This window comes from Sturnira hondurensis, unplaced genomic scaffold (genome assembly GCF_014824575.4).
Source record: "Sturnira hondurensis isolate 20B ecotype Veracruz unplaced genomic scaffold, ASM1482457v3 Scaffold0007406, whole genome shotgun sequence".
NCBI lineage: Eukaryota > Metazoa > Chordata > Mammalia > Chiroptera > Phyllostomidae > Sturnira > Sturnira hondurensis.
Window position 1 is genome coordinate 3,441,641 of NW_028080037.1, and position 25,591 is coordinate 3,467,231.

General features: G+C 47.1%; 1 protein-coding gene and 1 non-coding gene across 5 annotated transcripts; one reads left to right on the forward strand and one right to left on the reverse strand.

Annotated features, from left to right (window-relative positions):
* Positions 1-3,080: 3,080 nt before the first annotated feature.
* LOC118991382 (small nucleolar RNA SNORA79) lies at positions 3,081-3,243 on the reverse strand. Its single transcript, XR_005067408.1, has one exon. It is a non-coding gene; the product is annotated as a small nucleolar RNA SNORA79 (small nucleolar RNA).
* A 247-nt stretch (positions 3,244-3,490) lies between these two features.
* ZCCHC8 (zinc finger CCHC-type containing 8) lies at positions 3,491-24,987 on the forward strand. Of its 4 annotated transcripts, XM_037051983.1 has the most exons (14): positions 3,492-3,846; positions 5,060-5,102; positions 7,242-7,316; positions 8,858-8,963; positions 10,078-10,155; positions 13,713-13,816; positions 13,934-13,999; positions 14,546-14,606; positions 15,257-15,399; positions 16,575-16,717; positions 16,897-17,018; positions 18,150-18,236; positions 18,487-18,595; positions 22,400-24,987. In XM_037051983.1, exons 1-14 carry the CDS (start codon positions 3,648-3,650, stop codon positions 23,176-23,178), a joined length of 2,115 nt encoding a protein of 704 aa, XP_036907878.1. In that variant the 5' UTR covers positions 3,492-3,647; the 3' UTR covers positions 23,179-24,987. The 4 variants fall into 4 exon arrangements, with proteins under 4 accessions (XP_036907879.1, XP_036907878.1, XP_036907882.1 ...); XM_037051984.1 differs by lacking the exons at positions 8,858-8,963; positions 13,713-13,816; positions 13,934-13,999 and having other exon boundaries at positions 3,491-3,846; XM_037051987.1 differs by lacking the exons at positions 3,492-3,846; positions 5,060-5,102; positions 8,858-8,963 and having other exon boundaries at positions 7,240-7,316.
* The last annotated feature ends 604 nt before the right edge of the window (positions 24,988-25,591 follow it).

The window sequence follows — 25,591 nt, forward strand, 5'->3', positions numbered from 1 at the left end:
AGAAAGAAACTGCTGTTGGCAATTCCACAGTGAACAAAAAATGTAAAAGGAAGTTGGGAGGAGTAAACACATTTATTAAACTCATACTGTTTTCCTACTATTATAAGGGACATAAGCGGTGTACAGTATTTGTTAAATATTCCATGTTATTCAGGAAATAGATTCATACCTTAAAGGGATGTAAGCACTTTTATTTTAATAAAGTGCCTTATAACAAGTTCTTTGTATGCCCTTTGCTCATTGTCCCTTTGAAGTCTTCTCCAGCATAAACTAAAGTACTAAAACACCAGAAAACCACCTTGTCACTAAACTGACTTGGACATCAATCTGGTGGAGGGCGGGGACTACAGAACTGTCCCTAGAAAGGTCCTTTGGAGAAGGTGGCCTTGGTGTAGGAGCGTAATACAGCATGGGGCGGCCCAGCAGTGGTGAAACGTCAACCTGCAGAAACAGGTGACTAGGTCTGCTCAGGTTGCGTGTGGGGTGTGCGTCTGTGAGTATCAGGTGGTCCTAGAGGGGTTTTTAGAGGGAGGAAGGGGGGGAGAGGTGGATTTGTTCTGCCCCTCCAGGTTTTCATTGGTTGCGTGCTTTGTGCCCTGACCTGAGGTCGAACCCACGACCTGGGTGTGTCAGGGTTGTGCCCTGACTAACTGAGCTATCTGGCCAGGCCCTATTACAAAGTGTTTTAACATATTTTGGTAAACGTTTAATTAGTTTTTAACTGAATACTGTCATTCTGTGGAGCAGTGTCATGCTTCAGTGACAAAGTCAAATTATGGGGAAATGATAGCAAGGTTTTTCATTTTGGCATCCTCACAAAGTCACATTTTTTCGTTTTATGTGTACTTTACCAAATCAACTTCATTTGAAATCTATTGCCCTGACTCGTGTGGCTCAGTGGGTTGAGCATTATCTTGCAAAGCGAAAGGTCACCCTTTCAATCCCCAGTCAGGGCACATGCCCAGCTTGCTGGCCAGGCCCCCAGTTGGGGGCCTGCGAGAGTTCTCTTGATAATGCTTTCTCACAGGATATACCCTCCCCCTCTCTAAAATATCAGTATTCTTCAAATTTTTTTAAAGACTCACAAAGCACATGTAACTGGTTCCTATATTTCTCTACAGTGTGTTAGGAGTTTGAATGACACGGTCCATCTTTCACTTAATCTGGAGCAGCTATTTAAAAATGAGTAGCCAAGTTTAAATGAAACTTTAGAATAATATCTAAAAGAGTTTTAGAATGGGTATTTTTAGTTGAGACACATTTTTACATTCACATCCTCATACTTAAACATTTTAAATCCAGCGTGTATTTTATGTTTTGAAACATCCTAATTGAGACCAGCCATATGTAGCCAGGGGCAACCGTATTCAACAATGCAGCTCCAGGGGGAGGCGTATTGGTAATTGTTGCATAATTTAAGAAGCAATTAATTGGAGTAAAGGGATGGGAAGCCAGTTAACTGCTTTGCCCAATCAATTTATAGGAGAGACACGCTCCATAGATTTGATTTTATTAGATCTTTTGCTACCCCTTTCTTCCGGCTGTTACCATGCTGTACATATCAGTGCCTGAATGGCATGGTGGGTGTTTCGAGGGCTGTGCTTGGCAGCAGCTGAACTTGGTTGCTGTCCAGGAGACACAGGGAAGCAGGGCAATAAAACGACTACTCGGGAGGTAAGAGGAGCAGTGAGAGCAATTGCCTTTGAGGAGGGTAAGTTGGAAGGTGGATTTGGTCATCGTGTATGGGTGTTGAAAACAGCAAATTCAGATGAAGTTTTCAACTTGGGTGGACTTTATTGCAAGTTTAGAAAAGTGGGTTGGTGGAAGGAGATGGAAGCAAGTTGCTTTATATGTCATTCCTGGTTAATCAGTTTCATGGGCCAACTAGACTTTAATTGTATACTTGATTATTTTTTTTTTAAATTGACTTTTTTAAAAGGTTTTATTTATTTATTTTTAGAGGGGAAGGAGAGAGGGAGAGAAACATCAATGTATGGTTGCCTTTTGTGCATCCCCTGCTGGTAGTTGGCCTGCAAGGAACCGGTTTGCAACCCAGGCACGTGCCCTGACTGGGAATCGAACCGCAATCGTCTGGTTCGCAGGCCCGCTCTCAATCCACTGAGCTACACCAGCCAGGGCTTGATTATTTTTAGAAAATAATTAATTTCCCTGGCTGGTGTGGCTCAGTGGACTGAGCACCAGCCTGTGAAATGAAGGGTCGCTGGTTTGATTCCTGGTTGGGATACATACCTGTGATGTGAGCCCCTGTATCAAACCCTTCAGTAAGCTTTTTTGCTTTTGTTTTATCTTTTAAATATCCTTTATTTCTAAATGCCTACTCTGCCACCAGAGAAACATCAAGAGTTCAAACAGACTCAACCTAAGAAATGTCAAAAAAGAAAGGTTCAAACCTGTAAGAATTTCTGTGAGTTTATTGGAGCCAAGCTGACACTAATTGCTAGGAAGCAAAATCTCTTCCAACAGAAAATGCTCCAGAGGAGGGCAGTTCTTCACCTTCTTTTATCTCACGGGAGGGAGGCATGAGAAGGCAGAGTGGGGAAATCTCTGGGATTGGATAAAGATAAAGTAAATAGACACCTACTTTCACACGAGTGGGTGTAGGATAGATTACAACATAATGAGGGAGGGGCTCTGTCTCCTGCTTTGGTGGGAGATTGTGCCCTGCAGGTTCTGGAAAAAGGAAATTACCCGGACAGTCCAAAGGTAGATGTGAAAAAGCATTAAGACTGGCTCAATAAAGGTAAATGTTGATCTTTGTCAAAAAAAGCTTCCTGTCCAGGACAGCACTACCTATCGTAAATTAGTTAGAAAAATACTAGTTTTAGACGATCCTGTGTTTATTTGAGGACCCTAGTTTGTAAGGCCTCCAAGCAGGCCTCCGCTGAGCATATCAGGTTTAGTATGTGGCCCCTTTTTCCTCCACAAGATAAATCAGTATTTTAACAAGTATTTTAATCTAGCTGGTTTTTTCATAAAAAAGCGAAACAAGCCCAATAAAATGAACTAGTTTGTCCAAGATCGCAAAGTTAGTCTGTGACAAAACTGGAGGTTTTTTATTTTACTGTTTGATTCCGCGAATTTCAGAAAATAAACATAATCCCATTATCCTAATATTTTCTGAGTCAAGAAAATTTAATTTTAATTTACGATGACCTAAAATCCTATTGCCAGTGGAGTTCTTAATTCTGTCCTTGCTGTTGGGCATGCACGCCACAATCAGCAATAAACCATGCGTCGTGTTCCGATTTTTGATCCTTGGGTGCGTAACAAGGACAACCCATACTGTTTTAACACGTTCTGTTTAACTCGAGCTTTTTAACGCTTAAAAGGGACCAATCCCAGTATGCACTGCAATGAGCTAACAGTAGTTTAGGAACTACATGTCCCAGCATGCCATGCTCCTGCGCAACCTCGGAAGTGGCTATGGAGGGACGCCATTGCATTATGGGAGTTGTAGTCTCTCAGGACTGTCCCGCCCCTTGTGCAGCTTCCGCGGCCTAGGTCTGAAGAAAACCCTACACTCAGGGTCGCTCAGCGCCCTAGAGCGTGGTGCCGGCCTAAAACCTCTGCCCCCTGCCCGGGGGCCAGCGCCGCCTCTTCTCGAGTGTTTCCCGCAGTCCAGGGAAATGGCGGCCGAGGTGGATTTTGGCGATTTAGAGCTGTTCGAGGCGTTTGACCACCCAGAGGAGTCGCTTCCAAAGCCCGTTCACACCCGCTTCAAGGACGAGAACGGCGACGAGGTGAACGAGAACGGGGCCGGCGACGCGGAGCTGCGGGAGCGTCTCCTGCAGTGCGAGGAAACCATCGAGCAGCTCCGCGCCGAGAATATCCTTCCCGCACGCAGGGCCCGTCCCCCGGGCGCGGTGGGTGCAGAGCCCGGGAGCGCGCGGGCGGAAATTCCACGAGGGCCGCCGCCGATCGACGTAGTTTCTCTCCCCGACTGGCGGGCTGAGAACCTGGGCTGCGCGGGTTGCAGAAGCTGCCCCGGGGGCCTGGGCGCGGCCTCTCCGCCTGTGGGTTCCGGATCCCGGACTCCACTCGCCCTACCCCGCACCCAGCCCGGGACCAGTCTTTAGGGTTATTTCGGACTGTTGGAGCTGTCGGGTCGGAGACTCGTGGGGAGTCACGCGGTTTCCTTTGGCAGCGCAGCTAAAGTTGCTGCAGTCCCGTCACAGTTACGTGTTAGGAGACCTCGGATCCTTACACTTGGCGTGGACTTGCTTTGTGGGTCTTCTTTTGCGAGGGGGACACTGGGCAGACGCGGGTGGTCCTAGAACGTAGACTTGCGGGCCTTAGGGTTCCAGGGGTGCGAAGGGAAATGGTTAATCGCTTGATTAAGATTGGGGGCTAATTTTGAAGTTCTTCCAGTTTGAAATAGCTTCCGAGGTGAAGGTGTATTGCTAAGCTTTAGGGAAAACGCGCCAAATGTTTCCATTTGGCTTTAGTTACATGATGACAGGCTTTCTAACAAGATTTGTTAGTATGGTTATTTACAGTCTTAGGGATTTTTTTAAAAAACGTGTATTTACAGATAACTTTGGTTCGGGTAGTTTTCCTTTTAGTTGTAAGGATCCCTGAAAGCGGTTGGGAAGCGGTTAGGTTTCGAAGCCTGATTTCGTTCGTGCTGCCTTTTTCCTGTTGTGAAAAAAAAATTAAAATTTAGAAGAGTTGAAAGTATCCTAGATTTTACAGTCGTTTACTTTATTGCACGTCGATGATGCTTTGGCCTTGGAAACTTTTCTTGAGCGAGCGGCTGTTTAACTGTTGATGGGGCACCGTTGTGGGAATAACGTTTTTAGTTCGGGCTGTTAGTTTCTTTTGAACTACAGGACGGTATCTTCTAAATATTTTTGTCGGAAGGGATGAAAACTCAGTTTTTCGGTCCGTTTGCCTAGCCCTGCGACAAAACAGAAGATCGGTGTGTCATTTTCAAAGTAGTTGTGTGTCTTTGAACGCAAGTATGAGAGTTTGTAGTTGGTTTCTCTGATGTGCGTTAATGTTTAATGAAGGCTTGTTGTGCTCCTTAACACGTAATAACATCAGGAACTTAGAAGAAAATTGAACATTCTGACTCGACCAAGGTATGAAATCTTGAAATTACACCATAGTTGTTCTTTACTTTTTTATCCTAACATTAACATGTAATCCCAGTATCTTTGTAAAAAGGGTGTTTCGGGATTTTTGTTTTGTTTTCATTTGTTCAGCCTACTCTGAAGAAGTCGGAAGAAATGATCCTTTATTTTTACCTTGTGGGCGTAGAATTCGAATTCTCAAATACTTGTTAAAGTACAAATGTATTACCATGTGGAGTGGTATTTTCAAGCTTTCAGAACTTGAGGCTGCCGTGCACTTCCGCGGGGACTTTTTTTTTGTAGCCGGTACCCCTGCGGGAGTGACTGGCTACACTGGTGACTTTTAAAAGTGTAAACTTTTAGAATTTAGACATGTTTCGGAATACCTTACCCATGTCCTACCTTTCTTCCTCTGTGTGAGCACACTTTTATGGATCTAAACTCATTTTTGGCCAGTCATTAACCATTGAATATAACTATGACTCCTCAAAAACCCTAAGGTATTTTATTTAGATAAGCACGTTTTCCCATAGAGTTGATTACTTAACATTAAATATTCATTTAAAAGTGGGTTATAATCACCTAAATTCAAATGACCATAGCTTTGTAGGCTTTGCCAATTTATAAAAAGTAAGCACTAGTATCATGAAAAAGGAAAAAAAAATTAGAATAAGTGCCCTCCAAATTGTCTCAGATAAAACATTCTATAGAAGACCAAGGGAGAAAAAGAAATAAAGTACATAAAGTTTGTGCCCTAAGTCTCTTGGTTTTACCCTTAATTTGGAATCATCCTGATCAGAAGTTTCCTTTTTTGTCCAGTAAACATTGTGTTTATTTGTTATTTACTTTATATTATGAAAATTTTCAAAGAACTTGGAAAGAACAGTATAATTAATACCCATTTTTATCACATTAACGATTCATAACAGGGTTCAGCAAAAGTAAGCCTTGCTTGAGTGTGGTTAGTAGGATACGGGAGTGTCTCGCACCAGATGGAAAGTGATTTGAACATTTCACCTAAAATGTCATATGAGGGCTTGAGTGTAATGTTGTTATGTTACAGAATTACATGCTTATGATTTTGTAATAAAAAGAGGGGGCGTTATTTGTGCTGGACCCTGTATTTTTGCCATATTTTCTTCTAATCCCATACACACACTTCACCCCAAATATTTGAGCGTATATCTGTTTTTAAGATTGCTTTTTCAGGCACAGCCACGCCCTTATCACACCTAATAATTGTCATGGTCTCCTGGAGAACATTCCCAACTCAGCTGATTTTCCTATTCAGATTTGCAGATTTGCAGATTTTCCCCGCTGATTGATCAAAATAGACTCCAGCCAAAGACCTTGCAATTACATGTGGTTTGTAAAAACAGGATGTATTTTTTTAAACTGAAGTTTGCTCAGATTGAAACAAGTCTCTGAACTTTTCCATGTTTTCCTTTCATTTCTCTGCTGGTGAGAAAATGCCAAGTACAGACTGACGTGTTTCACATGCTGTCCAGGTAGAGGAATATGAGGCAGGTGAGAAGGAGTTAGAGGTTCAGCTGGTCACAGGTTAACCCAAAGAGACGCCTTGCAGGCTTCCAGGCTGCGCTCCAGTTCTGGTGTTTGCAGGCTTGGAAAGTCAAACCCAGAACAGGGCGCCTTCTATGTCTGCGCTGTGGAATCTTGGGTTTGAGATACTTAGTGCAGTGTGTTCTGCCCTCCGAAAAGAACCTACCCATTTACTTATAAAGTGTTTCATTCTTCTGTATAGTTCGAAGCCACATTTATTGATTCTTTCAGCAATATATTCTTGTCACCTGCTGGTTTGTCCAACCCTCTCCTTCCTCTCCCCAATTTGTAAAGAAAAAAAAACAATAGGTAAAAAAAAAGTTTTGGTTGAAAACTGAAAGATTAACTTTTAATTTTTTGTGAGATATTTAAAAAATATATCAGGGATACATCTGTATGAAACTGTACTAAGTGGCTGAAATGGTGAGGCAGGTTTTTCTTGAGAAAACTGCAGTTCTTGGTGGTCCCAGATCTTATCTTCAAAATATTCCATGGTCTTTGGTACGTAAGGGTTACATAGATTATTGGTTTGTATGTACATGTGCAAGTTTTACTTTTACTGCTCTAAGAATATGTTTTCTGTTTTAGTGGAATATTGGTGAACAACACTAAGTTAGATGGACCTTTATTACAGATTCTATTTATGAACAATGTTATTTCAAAGTAAGTCATTTTTCCCTTTTCTAAATATAACGAATTTGTGTGTTTATGAAACAATGCCTTCTATAAAAATGTTGTTTTTATTTGTACTTGTACCATGCTTATTACTTATTTATAATCTCTGGCATCATGATGAAGAGCAAGGACGTTAGAGTCACGTACACTTGAATTTGAACCTGGCCTCTTTCCGCCCACGCGCACCTGGGCAGGTCGCTGACACCCGCTGCGGACTAGTTTCCTCACCGGGAAACAGGATGTGAATAGTAACCACCTCCTAGGTAGTGAAATGAGCACCCGTGAGAGCCCAGTAAATAGCCTCTAATTAAAAAATAAAAATAAAAAATAAAAAATTGCCTCCACAACCACAACGTTAGCCACGCCTCCCCCCAGGTGAGGTCATGGTTTTCCCTGTTGGCTGTCCTCAGAGCTTCTCTTCATGGTACGGTTTTAACATCAAAGCGAGACCTTTGCAAAAAGTCTTCCAGAGTGCTGGGGTCTAGTGCAACTGTGTCCCCGTGGTGCTTGCCCGACCGTTGTGAAATGCGTGCTTAGAGAATGGTGACATACATTACAGGTCATTGCTTGCCCCCTCCTGTGTCACTTAAGCACATCACCCTGTGTGCCAGGCAAGGTGGAGCGGGTCACGGGGACTGTGTACAGAGTGTCCGTTTGTGGGGCAGGCCCGTGACCTGTGCTGTCCCAGGAGAAGAGGGAGCTGAGCCCTCCGGGGTTGGGCAGCAGGATGGCCAGGGTAGCAGCAGCCAGGATCTGGGCACCATTGTCACCTTCAGATTAGAAATTACGTCCACCCCAGCCCCTGGCGGTCTAACTTCTGTACCACTCCCCTGGTGTTGGACCGCAGACATCCGAGAACGTCAGAGGTAAAGTGACCCGACAGATCCTCGGGTCTGTGAAGAGGATGTTGGTGCCCAGCTGCAGCCCAAGCTGGGCACCTTTGGCGCCTCCTGCCCTGAGACTGGATGGGGACCATTGGGCGAGAGTGGTTCTTGACCCCGAAAGCTGGGGAACATAGACCTCAGTAGTTTCTCTTGCCTTGCGTTTTGGTTTTATGTTTTTTCCTGTTTAGTAGTTACCCAGTATTTCCTTGTGAGTGCATAGGGGGTCTCTGGGAAGAGCATGTGGAAGAGCGAGTGCATGGTTGTCTTGTGTGGCAGGAATAGGGGGCTAGTGCCCAGGGCGGGGAGGAGGCCCCTGGGTACCCAACCCTTCTACGTAGCAAACCGCTTACATGTTTTATGCACGCAAAAGCGGAATCCACAAAATCTGCAGATCCGTTGTTCTTAGTGCACACCTTTGCCGCCTGTCTCATGCCCAGCGCTGTGTCAGGTGATCATAATCGTTCTGTTAACTTGGCATCAGGGAGTGGTTTTTCCCTAAAGAATAGACACCGAGCGTGACTGAGAGTCAGTGACTCCGTAAACCTGAACAGCAAAGTAACAAAAGTTACGAGTAGTATGGGGTAAGACTTCAGCCTGTTCCATGTTTTACTGTCTGAGTTCTGACCATTTTGTGCTCTTATGCAGGCAATATCATCAAGAAATAGAGGAATTTGTATCAAATTTAGTAAAAAGATTTGAGGAACAGCAGAAAAATGATGTGGAAAAGACTTCCTTTAATCTTTTACCCCAGGTATTTCAAACCTAAGAGACTTTGAGATGAGTAGGTTGTGCTTTTCACTGCTAGTTATTAAGATCCTCTTGAATCAAAACCAAAATGATGAAGCTTGTCTGTTCCCCTCCCACCTGTCAACTGGCCTCTTCCTTTCGGGGCGGGGGCCCCCCTTCCCCAGTACGGCTGTGGGGCTGGCGTTTGGATCGCGGTGCCTCTTCCCTGGGCCTGGGGGTCAGACCCGGCTGCACTGGGAGTTGGAGGCTTTGTTTGTTTTCATTCCCTAACTTGGACCTGGGGGTTTGTGTAGAAAATTAAGTTCGGGCCAAAAAATCTGTATTTCTGGAGTTTATAAAATACAGATTTGTTTTTCCTAAAACCAAATTTTAAGCACTGCTCTCTTCTTCCCCCTTTACCTGTTTAAAGGGGAAAAAAAATCAGTAGTGTGCCCAAAGAAATCTGAGAAATTTTACTGTGTGAATATTAGAGCATGAATTTATGTCTTAGAAATCAGAATTATGTTTTCTGGGGCTTTTTTAAAATTACAAAATAAAGTAAGTAGAGCTTCCCAGATAAGGGTCTTTAGCTGTTTATCCTGGGGTTAGAGATTGGTTTTCTGATTAATGAAAATTTTAAGTCACCTTAGTTTTCACCTATATAGAATGTTAAAGATTTAAGAAATGAAAAATTAAAACCATAGTAAATATTATTGAAGTTTTGATTCAGAGTACACTTCAGAATTTTTTAGTGGCTTGAGGTTGGTGAAAAGTTACATTAATATTAACCAATAATGTAAAGTTGTATTTTTTAATCTTTCTGGCTCTCCGGTTGCGAGATAAACTAAAGTCTGCCTTGCCAGTTTAAGTGTTGAAAAGTTCCAAAATTAATATTCATTAGCACACAAGTCAGGGTGTATGCTAATGCTTCAGAAGATGCTGTTTTACATATCTTTTTACATTTTTAAACTTTGCTACTTGTGGAATTTCTTTTATAAGCATTCATGCCTGGCTAAACTTGACTCACTCTAATTATGACAACAATTATTTCAAATTTTTATAGACCCTAGCGGTAGGTACTAGAAAATAAAGTACGTTCAGGTGCTGACACCTGTCGTGTGTGTTTTTCCACGTATCAGCCGTCCAGTGTCATGTTGGAAGAGGACCATAAAGCAGAGGAGCCCTGTGCCGTTAAAAACGACAAGGAAGCCTTCAGTGTAAGTTCGGACGTTTTAGAACTCTTCCGGCGCCTGTCCCCCGTCCCGGGCCAGCGGGGCACCACGTGAGTGACAGCGCGGCATGTGGCACCAAGGGAGCCCGTGTCCGTCCCCGAGTTGGTTACAGACCCCAGTGCAGGCTTCAGCCTCTGAATACCACGGTCCGCCTTTTAATGACTGTTGTGTCGTGGCGTGGGGCACAGTAGACCTCGTCTGGCGGACTTTGTGGCCGCCCGATCAGTGTCTTTGTGCTTATGTTCAAGAACGTGGTGGAAGGTGCAGAAAACATGCTTGTGGAACTTAAACGGTTGGAGTTGAGAGGGAGACGGTAAACAGCTGGCGTAGCAGATGGCAGGTGTGAAATTTAGAGTGTGGCCAGACTCCAGGAACACGTGAAAAGTAGAAGCTCAACGGGGCGAGCCCGTGTTTAGGCCTTTGTAGTGCCTGTGCCGAATTCAGCTGTGGCAGTGTAACTCAGTGGTGTGATTTTGCGACTCACGGTTTTTCAGAGATGATGGTGGGATCCTGGTCTCTATTAAAGGAAGACCAGTCTGCACGTTTATGACGCGTCAGGCCACCTTGGTAATCCACGATGGTAAGGACGGGGGCCTGCTGGGCTAGCGAGGAGCCCACAGATCTCACTGAAAATATTCCTAAGGGTGCCGCGTCTCTGCAGGTGTGATAAAGGCTGGTGTTTGCAAGGGTGTCGTTTTAGATCACCCTGTGTGGTGCCAGGGGCAGGATGAGGGCCAGCGATTCGATTGAGAACAAAAAGGCTCATTTCAGCTCAGCCCTGAGCAAGCAGGAGTCTGTCAGGCGGGTGGGAAGGGAAGTGGTTTGCTCGTTTTTGTGAAAGCGAATTCCATGTTACCGGAGTCCAGGACAGACCGCGGCTCTATCGGGCCCTGAGAGGGGCTTCTGGGTTTGAACTAGGTTGCTTTCGTTTCCCTTCTGCACTGGGGCTCTGGGGTTCCCAGCGGCAGCTGCCTGGAAACGGGGAATTGGGCACACTAGTGAACTTTGTCCTTCAGTAAATACTAGTAAATGTTCTCTCAGTGTTCCTTCCTACCATGCATGGGCTGTCCAGGTTCCAGGGACGTAGTAATGGGAAAAAAAGGCAAAGTCCCTGCTCTTGCTGAATTACAAACACAAGGCAGGCCAAGGAGCGGAGAGGTATTTGGCTTGTGTTGTGAGTCCTCAATGACAGCCTCTAAGCCAGACCTGGGGGGTGTGCGGGAGTGACCTTACTGCGGTGTGCGTGAGCAGGGCTCCCAGAGGCAGAAGCAGACGCGTGTTGTCCACGGCGTGTCGTCCACGGCGTGCCCAGTGCTGTTGTGAGCTCACTACGAAGGTCACTCGGGAGGCCCCTGTTCCTCATCGCACTTTGCAGACAGGGACGCGGATGTGACACTAAGTAGCTCGCCAGCGGTCCCTCAGCTGGGAGTGGTGTGGCCAGCCTGTGAGCCCACGCCTCTGCCCCCACCGCGGGTGCTCTGGCTCCTGACGCTGCCTCACAGGCCACGGTGAGGGCTTTGGGCTTTATTCTGAGTGGCATGAGAAGCCACTGGAGGGTTTCGAGCAGAAATGTGACTCGCTATGACTTGAGTTTTTAGAAGAACTGGCTCTCTGTGGAGAAGGGCCTGTAGCTGCTTGCAGACGGGAGCTGGGAGGCAGTGAGGGACTGTTCTCATCTCAGGTGAGAAGAGACAGCAGCTGAGACCAAGACGGTAGTGCTGCAATGAGAAGTGGTTTATTTTCCTTTTTTTAAGATTTTATTTATTTCTCAAGAGGGAAGGGGAGGGGGAAAAGAGAGAAACGTCAATCTGTGGTTGCCTCTTATGCCTCCCCCACTGGGGACCTGGCCTGCAACCCAGGCACATGCCCTGACTGGGAATCGAACTGGTGACTCTTTGGTTCACAAGCTGGCACTCAGTCCACTGAGCCGCACCAGCCAGAACAAGATGCGGTTTCTAACCTGGATACACTTTGGAAGTGGAACTGATTGAGTAGGTAGACTGAATGGAGAGCCTGAGAATGAGAGTAGCCGGAATGGCTCTGGTTTTTGTCCTAGGCCACTGGAAGAGTGTCCCCGCCTCTTCTGGGACGGAAGTTGCTGGAGGGGAAGCAGGGCTGGGGTGGGAGTCTGGTGCAGTTTGAAACAGGTGAGTGTGTGGCGCCTCCGCACTCCCAGGAGAGCTGTCCACTTGGCACTTGGATGAGCACAGCTGGAGGTTAGGAGTGGTCAGAACCCTGGGGGTCGTCAGCACGTAAAGTCCATTGCACACCGTGGGTCTGGGGCCACCGGGAGAGTGACAGCAGAGAGGAGGACCAGGGCTGAGCCTTACAGAACGTGGAGAGGTGGAAAGCGTCTAGCAAAGATGACGGGGAGGGTCAGCCGGCAAGGCAGGAGGAAAACAGAGGATGGTGTCATGGAAGCCAAGGTAGGAGGAAGTTTCTAGAAGGAAGGGATATTAGCTGATAGGTTAAGGTGAAGACTGAGAACTGGCCACTGAGTTTAGCTGCACAGGGGCCAGGGGGGTGCACCATTGTCAAATAACTCAGTGTCGTGTTAGGGACAGAGAGAAGCCATCTTGGACGCGTTGGAGAGAATGACAGTGTCGTGTTAATTTAAAAAGTGGGGGACTGATGTACATTGAAGGAGACGAAAAAGACTCGACAGTGACGTGTGTGCACCTGTGAACCTTACTCAGACCCTGGCCTGGCGGGGAGAAAAGGTCCGCAGGGCATTCTGGGAACACTTGGAAACACCGAATATAGATTGGATTGCGATGATATTAAGGAGTTAAGTTTCCTAATGGTAGCCCGGTTTGTAGGAGGATGTTCTTATTTTTAGAAGGCTCGTACTGAAATATGTAGGGGTGAAGTCTCACGAAAATGAAGCTGGAAACCATTTAGGAAGTTACTGTATTCATCTCAGGCAAGAGAAAATAAAGTCTCAGTTTGGGCTGTGATGATGGTGGTGACTTTGTTTAAATGGCTAAATGAAAAGTCAGTGTGGAAAATGTGTGTGTGTGTGTGTGTGTGTGTGTGAGAGAGAGAGAGAGAAGATCTGTGTACGAAACTGTCACTGAGCAATGGTTAAACGCAGATGGAGGGTACATGGGTATTCATTGCACCTTTTCTTCAACTTTTCCGTGTGAAATTTGTCAAAAAAAAAACTGGAGGGAGAAGAAAAGAAAATGAAGTCAGTGAGTGCAGCGGACTTTCCTGAGCATCCTGCTGCAAGGAAAGCGAAGAAACGGGAACTGGAGGGAGAAGGGGGGCCTGGAGAGTTTCGATTTTAAAGTCTGGAGAGGGTGCAGCTGAGAGCGCAGGGCCACCGAGGCGCCTCCGCGGTGGAGGAGGTGCAGGGAAACGGGTCGACGAGGCCGCTCTTCACTCTCGCATCAGAATCTGGCTCCCGTAACCAGGGAGTTGGTTATTATTTCTAATAATTTCATCCAAAATAAGTTGTTGAAGCAATCATAGTCTTGCATTATTTAATGTGTTTTTCCCCCCTGCTTAAATAGCAATATCTTTTGACTTGTTTTCTGCAGGTTGTAGGAAGTGTCCTGTATTTTACTAATTTTTGCCTTGATAAATTGGGGCAACCGCTACTAAATGAAAACCCTCAGCTTACCGAAGGATGGGAAATACCCAAGTATCCTACATAGTGAATGAAGACCTTTAATGCATCTTGCCATTAAATCACCTTTAAAAAAAATGTTACCACATTTTGCAGACTATGATAACCATTCCTTAATAACACTCACTAAAGGTACCAGCAAGTCTTCAGCCACATTGTTTCTCTAGAAGGGCAAGAAATACAAGTAAAGGCAAAAAGGTTTGTGTGGGGAGCGGTTTTTGTTTTCTTCTTTTTGCTTTGTAACCAAATCATAAAGTCTTTTAGCTTGAAACGTTAATGTTCTCTATTGCTGGCTTACTATAAATAAATTACAGGTTAAGCTGTAACTTTCATTTATAGACCTGTGTTCACTGTTTAAATTGATCATCTGTTTATGGGAATCCATTGGTTCAGGCCTAACGTGTATGGGTGGGTGGGAAGGTTTAGTGGTTGCGGTCGGTGTGTTGCTGTCTTAAAGTCCCCCGCCCCTTTCCGCGATGCCTAAAGGTCTGTTTGCCTCGGTTCTTCTGGTGAGAAACGCTGATGGAACCCGGAGGTAACAGATCCGCTGGGAGCATCGGGTTTTGGTTAAAGTGCTGTCCATTTAAGTCACTGAGTGTGGGGGGTGCACCCACGGCAGACCTCACTAGTCTGGGGTCGGCCCGCTTTCTTCTCTCCGGTGCACTTGACCGTCGTCTGGGATGTTATCGATTTGCTTTTGTGTTTTCATTTACATTGTGACATCTTTGTTTTTTGACCGAATAGGCCAAAGCCTCACTGTTTCAACTGTGGGTCTGAAGAACATCAGATGAAAGATTGCCCAATGGTAAGTGTTTCTCCTGTGAAAAATATCTTCGAACCAGAGCTTTCTGATGTTTTCTGCGTTATCTATGGCGTGGTGTGGTGGGAAGGACCTTCCTGTGTTAATTTCTCGTGGTCCTTAAATTTGACACTTTTTTTCAAATTCATTCTTAAATTTCAAGGCTTTAGCTTTTTTGAAGAAATTTAGTACAGCGCTCTGTATTTGAGATGAATGAACATAGGAGAGTTAATTTTCAGTTCTAAAAACTTGATTTTTTGTTATGATAATTTGAGATAATAAGGAACGAGAGTGACTGCTTCTCTTTCTTGCTTATTTTTCTAAAATATGCACCATTTCATACTTGTCACTTATACATTAAAACCAAAATAATCTGCCCGCCCTAAAGTGCTCATTATTTATTTAATTTTCAAAGTACAGGGTCCGGCAGAAGTAAAGCTTGCTGCGGTGTGGTTGATAGGATTACTAATAAGGGTAGTTTTAATTTGAACATTTCACCTAAACTGTCAGTCATGTGGTGTGCTTGAGTGTGGTATTACTATGTTGCAGAATTATATGCTTAGGATTTTGTAATAAAAGCCAGGGGCGTTACTTGTGCCAGCCCGTGTATTCCTAAAGTGCTTGACACCGCCCTTTTCACACGTGCTGCGATCTAGCCTCGGAATGCCGCCCGCATCAGTGAGAAAAGGAGGGAGTACCTGGACGCCTGCGGGGAGGCCAGCGGCCAGGGCTCCCAGCAGCGCTACCACACGGACGAGGTGGAGGAGCGCTTCGGGAGGTTCAAGCCCGGGGTCATCAGGTACCTCTTCTCAGGGGGCCCTGGCAGCTCCTTTCTGCTGTTTCCCAGGGTTTGAAACATTCTGTGTTTTTAGGGTGATTATCAGTAGATACGTTTTCTCTAGCAAGGCTCTAGGTAATATACGTCAGTTCATTTGAACATGTTCATTGAAGTCTTAACCTTATGAGGCCTGTCCGGAAGGTATCCAGCCATGCGATGTAAGAAACAGTGACATTTATTGAAGAAAATACAAAATACAAGAAACATTATACAGAGGACAGTGACGCCTCCGTCCCCTTTGAATTAGTCCCCCTGACACCTCACACAGTTCTTCCAGTCACCATCAGCTGCCCCGTCGTATTTTTCTGAATCTCACTGACAGCCTGAAATCTCTTCCCTTTCAAAGGTGATTTTAGTTTGGGGAAAAGCGAAGGTCGCGGGGCACCACATTTGGGCTGTAGGGGGGCTGAGTCACCTGGGTGATTTGATGTTTCACCGGAAAACTCTGCATGAGATGTGATTCATGAGTGGGCGTGTTGTCATAGTGAAGCTGCCAGTCACCGGTTGCCCTTAGCTACAGCTACAGCCTTCAGAGTCATCCAAATAGTTTTCGTGCAGGAATGTTCGAGCTTAACGCAACATTTGATGCAGATTCGTGGCTCTACTCAGTCATTTGAATGCAGTGACCACACAGGACACACTCACTCAAGGGCGTCTGCCGCCCCCTGATTAGTCAGTGAAGTTGGTCACACTTGCACATTCCAGTCCACTCTCCTTGGCCGCAAGGTTGCGTCAATGTCATGCAAACTGCAAACTGTTTTCTTATATTAACAATGGCTGGACAGACCTCATATATATTTTTTTAAGATTTTATTTATTTATCTTTAGAGGGGAAGGGAAGGAGAGAGGGAGAGAAATCTCAGTGTATGGTTGCCGCTCGTGAGTCCCCCGCTGGGAACTGGCCTGCACCCCAGGCATGTGCCCTGACGGGGAATCGAACCTCGATACTCTGGTTCACAGGCCTGCGCTCAATCCACTGAGCTACACCAGCTCGGGCCAGACCTTGTATATTTGATAGGCACCATGTCACCAGCTGTGCAATGTGAGACAGAATTGTTTTAAAACATTGGAACAGTGTGTGTTTTCATCCAAACTAGAGTACAGTATTTTTTCTTCCTCTCTTAACTTTCACTTAGTGAGGAACTTCAGGATGCACTGGGTGTGACGGACAAGAGCCTTCCGCCCTTTATATATCGAATGCGCCAGCTGGGGTACCCGCCAGGATGGCTCAAAGAGGCCGAACTGGAGAACTCGGGGCTTGCGCTCTACGATGGAAAAGGTAACATTGGGTTAGGTGAGTCACCCCGGTGTTGGGCAGCCCCCACCTAGTGGTTCAGACACACTGCAGTCGAAGAGCAGCGCTCTCGCGTGAATGTGAGCCCTGTCCGGGGCCGCGTGCGGTCGGGAGAGGCTGACCCCGGTGCCTGGCGTGGTAACTCTTTCCTTGGTCTGTGGCAGATGGTACTGATGGGGAGACAGAAGCTGGAGAAATTCAGCAGAATCAAAACATCACTTACGATCTCTCGAAATTGGTAAACTATCCAGGTTTTAATATCTCTACTCCCAGAGGCATTCCAGACGTAAGTATATATTTTTTTATTGTTTTGAGATGTGTAGATTATTAAAAATGTTAGCTTATGTAGCAATTACTGTTATGTAAAGAAGTAAATGTGTTACTTAAGTGTTTAACTTTTTTATTTCCTTTACATTGACTAGAATCTTAAGTGAAATCTTACATTCATCAAAAAAGAAAAAGCTCACAGTAGTTTTTTTGAATTTTATGCTCTAAGAAAAGAAACTAAATGGGATAGTTAAATTCTGTAAATCTAAAGTTACCCTAAAACTTTCAGAATTATTTTTTTGAAATACGGGGTGGTTCTGAGGCAGTATTACAAGTTTTACAGAACTACTTGGAAAGTGAATTTCTGCCTTTGATATAAATCTAAGTGTACCATTACTTTTTTCTATTCTTCCTTTTTTCTCCCCCTCAAAGTAAAATTTCTCAGTCTTTGTGAGACTGGCTCCCACACTTATTACTCTCTTCCAACTCTCATGGATCAGAGTCCAGCAATTAGCTGCTGTGATGACAGCAACAGTGTTTTAACTTAAAAAAGAAGCGCACAGGCTGCTCTGACGGCCGAGTTGCGTGGCACAAACCGTCAGTGCCCCTGCACGTGGGTCCAAGACCCAGCCCGCACTGGCGTCCCCTCGGGGTGCCTGCGTCCCCTCCCTTACACCTAACCAACCGCGGATCCCAGAATGTGTAGGTTTGACAAGGGCCAGGGCGACCCTTAGCGACAGTCACTGTTGAGTGTGCTGTGGGTGAGCAGAGAAACGCTGAACCTTGCAGCTGAGCGCTCAGTTTGGAAAGGGGGGGGCAGGAGGTGGAAAAGTCTGCAGAGGAAATGTGTTAGGAGCAGTGAGCAGTGAGCGCGGGGGGAGGGTCAGGCCCGCCCGGCCTGGCAATACCCTTTTCATGTTGTAAGCAGAACGTTTGGGGGCCAGCGAGTGTCAGGCTGGCTGTTAGTATTCAGTCCGGATTATTCTGTAGGCGGAGTGGGGTTTTTTTCCTTCAAGGCACCATTATTTTCATGAATTCACCCCAAAAAAGAAAAGTCGAATACGAAATGAAATTTGAGACCTCTGCTTTACCTCCTTGGAGTGAAATCTCAAAGCGTGAGACTTACTTTTCCTTCTCTTCGCATCGTTAGGAATGGAGGATGTTTGGTTCCATACCGATGCAGCCCTCTCAGCAGAAGGACGTGTTTGCCAATTACCTTACTTCTAACTTCCAAGCGGTAAAGAGACTTTCGGGGCCCTCTATAAACACACGTGTCTGTGGGATGTTGTGATGCCTTAGCATCTCATTGCCTCTCTTGCTTTGTATAAAAGCTCTCTGTTTTCTGATGACCCAGAAGGAAAGAGGTAGCTACATTCACCAGTTCCCCAGACGTGGCCCCCGATTGGTTTTCTACATCATATTTAAGTGACGGGAGGGAGTTTCAGCCCTTGCTGCCCCGGCTGACTGAGGTTTGGTTCTCCCGTCAGCCGAGCGCGAGGTCCGGCTCCAAGCGGTCTTTGTCTCAGCCCGGCAGTCCCAGGAAGCAGAGGAAGGAAAGCAGCTCGGCCTCCCCCGCTGACATGGAGCTCGACTCGGGTAGGTTTCGGGTCACGATTCGCTTTCCTTGACAAGGTCGGAGAAGTGTGTACGCTCCCGAGTTCCGCCAGAAGGCGGAGCTCCTGTTGAGCACCAGCTGAGCGGGAACTGCTCAACAGGAGCTCTCTCGTTTTACACTTGGAGGCCGAGCTTCAGCACTGCTGCCCTTCAGGGCCGCGCTGGAACGCACAGCTTGGTGTGGGGGGTGAACGGGCCCGGGAGCTGGCTCCCGAGGTGCGCGGACCTGGGTCTCCGATCGCCCTGTCCCTGCAGTCCCAGGTCTGGGCCGGTCCCTCGGGCGGGCAGTGCGGAGACAGGTGGGAGCTGTCCCCTTTGGCAGCTCGGTCCACCAGGAAGGAGGGCAGACCCGAGCCAGGCTTCCCGGTTACTCTTCCCAACTCTTCTGTTTTGTTTTGCCTTTTTACTGGATTTATTGGGGTGACATTTAATGAAGTGACAGGTTTCAGGTGTGCAATCCTATAACATGTCATCTGTATATCATATTGTGTGTTCATCGCTGCAAGTCCCACCAACTGTGTTAATGCAGTAAGTCTCTCCTCCTCCCCAGGAAAGAGAGGCCAGGAGGAAAGTCCGCCCTGCGGGAAACCCAACACAGAACTAGGCCTTGCCCTTCGACTCCCCTAGCTTTCTGTTCTCCGAACCCCGTGGGCTGACTGGTGGGGCCTGGTCAGGCAGGACCGAGCAGTTCTTTCCAGCAGGTCAGCAGTGTATCAGGGCAGAGTCCCCGCCCCCACTCCCAGAACCTTTGGTTTCCCTCTGGTTCTGTTGAGCAGATTTTGCCCCCGAAGGCTCTGGAATGGATCAGAACTTTGCGTTAGAGAAACTCCAAGGCCACTCTGAATCCAAGACTGGAATTCATTCCTTAGGCTGTTTTCCACCCTGCACTCTGCCCAGCCACTCTGGGCCCGTATCACATGTTGGCGGTCTGGAAGTGAGATTAGAGGGCTGCATTAAGATAAAAAGCAGACAGATATTCTAATAATAAGACATCAGCAGTGTAAATTGCCCCAAACTTGAATGTGAAAGTCCCCCTTCTCCATTTTCAAATTCCAAAGGAGAATTTAAAGGTCACAGATGGAATTCCCTTAAAGTTCAATGGAATTCGAGTCCAAAGTCAAACTGTTCTGCGTGAGTGACCTCAAAGTCGAAAATCGAAGCCCCTGCACCATTTTCCCCAGTCGCTTACTCTGCTTGGTCTCGGCCACAGGAGTTTCTGATGCCTGAGCAGAGCTCACAGGCTGGGCTTCCAGCATGTACGGCCTCACTTTTATCACTGCCGAGGAGTTCTTAGGAGACATGGAATTGCGCAGTCTTTGGAAATTACCTAGGAAATTTTGAAAACAAGCCACGTCCCCAAACCTGGAAGCACTTGTCCCGGGCAGAATCACATTCCAGGGCCCGGCATGTCTCAGTGTCACCGAAGGCCAGAGCCAAGGTTTCTGGAGGAAGGCAGGAACCAGGAACCTTGTTAATGCCATTTTTACTTTTAAAAAATATATTTTATTTACTCAGTGGATTGAGCACGGGCCTGTGAACCAAAGGATCATGGTTCGATTCCCAGTCAGGGCACACGCCTGGGTTGCAGGCCAGTTCCCAGCAGGGGACGTATGAGAAGCAACCATACATTGATATTTCTCTCCCTCTCTCCTTCCCTTTCCCTCTAAAGGTAAATAAATAAATTTTAAAATCTTAAAAATATTTTATTTATTCGTTTACTTTTTTAGAGAGGGGGAAGGGAGGGAGAAAGTGAGAGAGAAACTTCAATATGCGAGAGAAACATCAATCAGTTGCTTCTCAAATGGAGACCTGGCCCATAACCCAGGCATGTGCCCTGACTGGGAATCTAACCAGTGACCCTTAGGTTTTTACAAGTAGATGCCCATGCCGCTGAGCCACACCAGTCAGGGTGCAGTGACCCAGGCTGAGAAATCCGTTCACTCTGAACTTCGGCCCTCCATTTCCTAGCCAGTCACTGGCACCCTAACAGTGTGTCCACAATTGCTTTTCTCTCTTACCTGGTTGCTCTTGATGGCCTTAGAACTGATGTTGTTTTTGGGGTGTTTTTTTTTTGCATCCTTGCAGCTTTCATCAATTCTTTGCTCTCCTGAGCACATTGATTTTTTTAGATTTTTATTTAGAGAGGGGAAAGGAAAGAGAGAGAAGGAAAGAAACATCAATGTCTCTTGTGGGCCCCCCCACTGGGGACCTGGCCTGCAACCCAGGCATGTGTCCCGACTGGGAATCGAACCACTGACACTTTGGTTTCACAGGCTGGTACTCAGTCCACTGAGCCACACTAGCCAAGGCCAATTTCTTAAAAGTCTGAGTGGCAGCCCCACTCAGTTTGAGTAATTGAGAGACAGTTACTCTCCTCACAGAGCTCACTGCCTGTGCAGTGAGGTGCACACTGGTTTCGGTCGCAGTCACGGTTCCGTGTCACCCAGCCGCATTTTCCGAGGTGTTTAAATCCGTGCTGTTCCAGACTGCGCCGAAGACCCCAGGGACAGGAAGACGCATGAGACACAACTGCTGCCCTTGCGACCGTTCTCTGCCACCGGGGTTGCAGATGCACACGCTGTTTCAGTAGAGGTGTGCCGGCCCTGGTGACGCACCCAGAGCTCAAGGGTCACGTGGTACTGCCACGGAGCTGGGCATAGATGGAAATGGTGGGTCACTGAGCAGCTGTGCTGAAGTCAGACCTTTGCCAGGAGTGGCCTTGAGCAGCCCCTGTGGGTTGAATTCAGGGGGTTACCAGGGAGCTGAGCAGCATCAGGGTGTTTGAGACGGTGGGAGATACAAATGCAGGTACGTGCAGTGTCACTCATCTGGCTGACAGCAGACCGACAGCTGGAGTTGAACCGGGCAGTGAGACACGGCTTGGCAGAAATAGGTGAATTCTGGGTCATCAGGGGCCTCCAGGACACTGGATGTCACATTGTAGGGGATGGGCAGGCACTGGAGGCTTTCTCGTGCGGAGGGAAGGACCAGATTTGTGTTTCAGAGCGAAAGCTTGCGGGGAGCGCAGACACAAGGAAGGGGAGTCCAGAGGCCGGGCCGTCTGTACTGTTCCTGGCAAACAGGGATGGCCTGGAGTAACATAGTGGCTGTGACCATCTCTACAGGACAGCGGACCCCAGAGAGCCGAGGACTTGGGTGTGGCAGGTCTTTGGGAGGACTCCCAGGTGACTAGCAGGTTTCGGGTTTGGAGTCTCTGCCCAGGTACTGTCACTGATGCCCGTGGTGAGAACAGTAAATAGGATCGAGTTCCGACTTTAGAAAGAGACCCTTAGTTTTGGACAGGTTGGCTCTGTTCTGTCCAGCGTCTGTGGGACATCTCAGTGGTGTTGACTAGTGACCAGTTAGCTGTGTGGACCCACAGTGCCAGCAGACAGTCCAGACTGGAGACTCAGAATTGGGAAATAAGCCAGGGGTTGTCCTGCCTCGCCTGCTCGCCTTTGTCTCTGCTGGCACTCCCCGCTCGGTGGTCCAGCCAGCCCCCACTTCCGGCCAGGCGTTCCGTGTTCTTCCACGAACCATCTTCAGTGTCAACGGACTGCCTCGAATTGCTCCGGGCCCGTGCTGCTGCGGCATGAACGCGGACTTCCCAGGGGTTGGTTAAAGCTGCTGGCGCCAGAAGGTCCCACAGCTCTCCCTGCAGGCGTCCTTTTCAGGTGGCATGAGGACCCACCGAGTCTTCCCCTCAAGGCAGCTGTTTTCAGCCATCGAACCTCCGACCACCCCTGAGTTCAAGTACAGTAATACATGTTAACTTTCTCATTTCAGAGGCAGAGGTCCTGCACGCTTCTCCGAGCAGGGAGGCGGTCCGGTTTCAGCCCCCGTTGCCCCCTGGCACTCCGCCGCCGCCGCCACGGGCCGCTCCTCCCCACACCTTCACGCCCCCGCTCCCCAAGGGCACCCCGCCACTGACCCCCAGTGACTCGCCGAAGACCAGGACAGCGTCTGCGCCCATGGACGAGGACACGCTGACTCTGGAAGAGCTGGAGGAGCAGCAGAGGCGGATCTGGGCGGCCCTGGAGCAGGCGGAAAGCGTGAACAGTGATTCGGACATCCCCGTGGACACACCTTTAACTGGGAATTCGGTCGCCTCTTCGCCTTGTCCGAATGAGCTGGACACCCCTGTCCCAGAAGGCAGACCCTCTGACGAGCAGGTGCCGGGGGAGCCCGAGGGACCGGACACTCATACGAAGCAGTCGGAAGTTGACCGTTCCTCCAGTCCAGAGTCCGAGGTGACACTGCTTCGTCAGAAGGACAAGGAAGAGCCTGCTCAGATAGACTCCATAGGTGCCCTCGATAATGGCGGTGCCGTGTCAAACTGTGATGTGAGCAATGGAGGCGGCCAGCAGCTCCTGCCCATGGACACCAGTCCTTCCACAGCCACTAAAGTCCACAGTCCCATCCCCGACATGAGCAAGTTCGCGACGGGAATCACGCCGTTTGAGTTTGAGAATATGGCCGAGTCTACTGGAATGTACCTCAGGATAAGAAACTTGTTAAAGAACTCACCTCGAAACCAGCAGAAAAACAAGAAGACTTCTGAATAACTGCTTGACGTGCATCGAGACTCCAGTCATTAGTACCAGCTGGCTGCGTCAAACTGTCTTCCTGTCTGTCCCTCGACCCAGGGCTGCTTTGTGGCCTGATGTCAGGCCCGTTTTAATGAATGGAAAGGTCGGGCTTGCTGGTTTCCTCTGTTTTCATTCTCACTGATGGAAACGTGGGGCGGGGGGTGAGTGTGAGGCGTGTCAGAGCTAGTTTGTTAAGGTTGGTACTATTTTTGGATTGTGAGCGTCCGCCAAGAGTTTTTATCTGTCTTTTGTACATTGTTTTTCCCTTTCTACATTTTGCTAATTAATAAGTTTAATATATCACTTTTTAAAAAAAAGTCTAACCATTTTAAAGTCCTATTTCAACTTCAACAACCAAATGAGAAAAATCAGGGATGAGCAGCTTTACCCCCTGGGGGGTATTTTTGTAAGTGATTTACATGCATCAATTTTAATGGCTTACTTTTTTGTAACTTCATTCTTCATATGAACTTGCTATACAGGTATGTTCATCTTTGTGTACAAAGGTTTAATAAATTAGTTTTCATGTACAGAATCTAAGACTTTGAATACAAAAAAGTGACTCAGTTAAATTAGTATATAAAACCCCGTAAATTTGGAAGTAAATTATGGGGTTACGAAAATTCGTGAAAATATAAAGGGAAAAAAAGCAAGGGAAATACAAGATACTGCAAATTTGATGTTTTCAGTGGACTTCAGCCTTAAAGGTAGAAGCCGCAGAATCGTAAAGTAACCATTTTGAAAAAAATGGAGGGCAGCCAGTACAAAGACGGAAATTTCTAGACTTGAACCCCAGGATAATTAATGGCTAAAAATAGAAAGCAGGCCAAAAATTGCTTTTAATTGTCAGATCTCTAAAAGAGCTGAAACTATGGTTTTTGTCCTTATGTGGAATGCTGTTACATCTTTATAGTCAAGGTCATGAAAATGAACATTCAGATGATCTTGAACTGTTAGTCTCAGTACACAGTAGGGCTAAAGTAAGTTTACAGTGGTGAGTGCGTGAGTTTATTCTCGCATTATTATTTATTACTGTATCTTCCATAGAAACCACTGTGAACCTCCATTTACTCCCCCCGTGTCCCGCCCCCCTTGTTATCCTCTCGGACCAGCAGAGGGAGCTAAACACAGCCATTCTGGGGTTAGCTTCCCACTGGAGAACTTGTGAAATCACATTGACTGTTGTATAAACAGTAGAGGGAAGGGAAATTGTATGAAAGGGGGAAGTTTATTTTTCAAGGCCCTCACAGACCATGCTGGAAATTGAGTAAAATGTTAGGTACTTTTCGGCTTTTTTCTCTGAGTTGGAAAGTGACCCCTTTTATGATCTTACTCAGTGTTTCTATCGGATACACTTAGCGTCGCCACACTAAGTGTGTAAGGAAACATTGGGGCCATGGAACAGTTACCAGGACTTGGGGGCATCCCAGCAGGGCGACTGGGTGGCAGTGTCACCTGAAACGTCGTGTTGGCCGAGGCCCCTCTGAACCCTCGAGCGGCCTCCTAGCTTCCTCCTGGGCCCTGGCTGCAGGCCTCATGCGCAGGCAGGTCCTGTCGTGCTTTGCACCGTCTGCACAACCTCCGTGTTGGGTTTCGTGTCGCTCCCCTCACCTTTCAGAGGAAAGGCCTCGGCCACACAGCTGGTAAGTAGCCCAGTGGGTCTAAATCCAGACCCTTCTGGCCCGTCCCCCATCCGTGCGTCAACTAATAGATTGCCTCCCTGTAAAACCCCTCATTTTCCCAGAAAATTGGCTCCTGATTCTTGATTTATTCAGTTATGTCTTGGAAGACACATCTTATGTTAAGTCATTGTACGTGCTTCGTGCACTAAAAGAAGACAATGGTATGTACGCCCTGGCTGGTGTGGCTCAGTGAAGGGTTGCCGGTTCGAATCCCAGTCAGGGCACGTGCCTGGGTTGCAGGCCAGGTCCCCAGTTGGGGGTGTGTGAGAGGCAACTGATCGATGTATCTCTCTCTCCCTCCCCTTCTCTCTAAAAATAAGTAAATAAAATTCTATTTTAAAAAAAGCTACAGTGGGAGAATCTGCTTTAGTGGGAGAAGACGACGGTGGTCCCTTGTTCGTGAGGAAATTGGCTCAGTATGCTGGCAGGAGGGCCAGGCACCGGGTTATTGTGGGAAAAACTGCCCTTAGATGCCTGGCTTCAGACTCACAGGGCATGGGTTTGAGTTTGTTTTGGGGGGGGGGGGTTGAAGACTCCAGAAAAGAGCTTTGAGCAAATCCTTAAAGGGTGGATAGGATTTCCATAGATAATGAGTCTTGAAATGTACCGGAAGTCCCATGATTAAAACAAGCACTCAGGAAGGTAGGAGGGTGGAAAAGACTTAAAAGGGTGGTTTATTCCCTGATGCTGAGAACCCTTGATTGCTT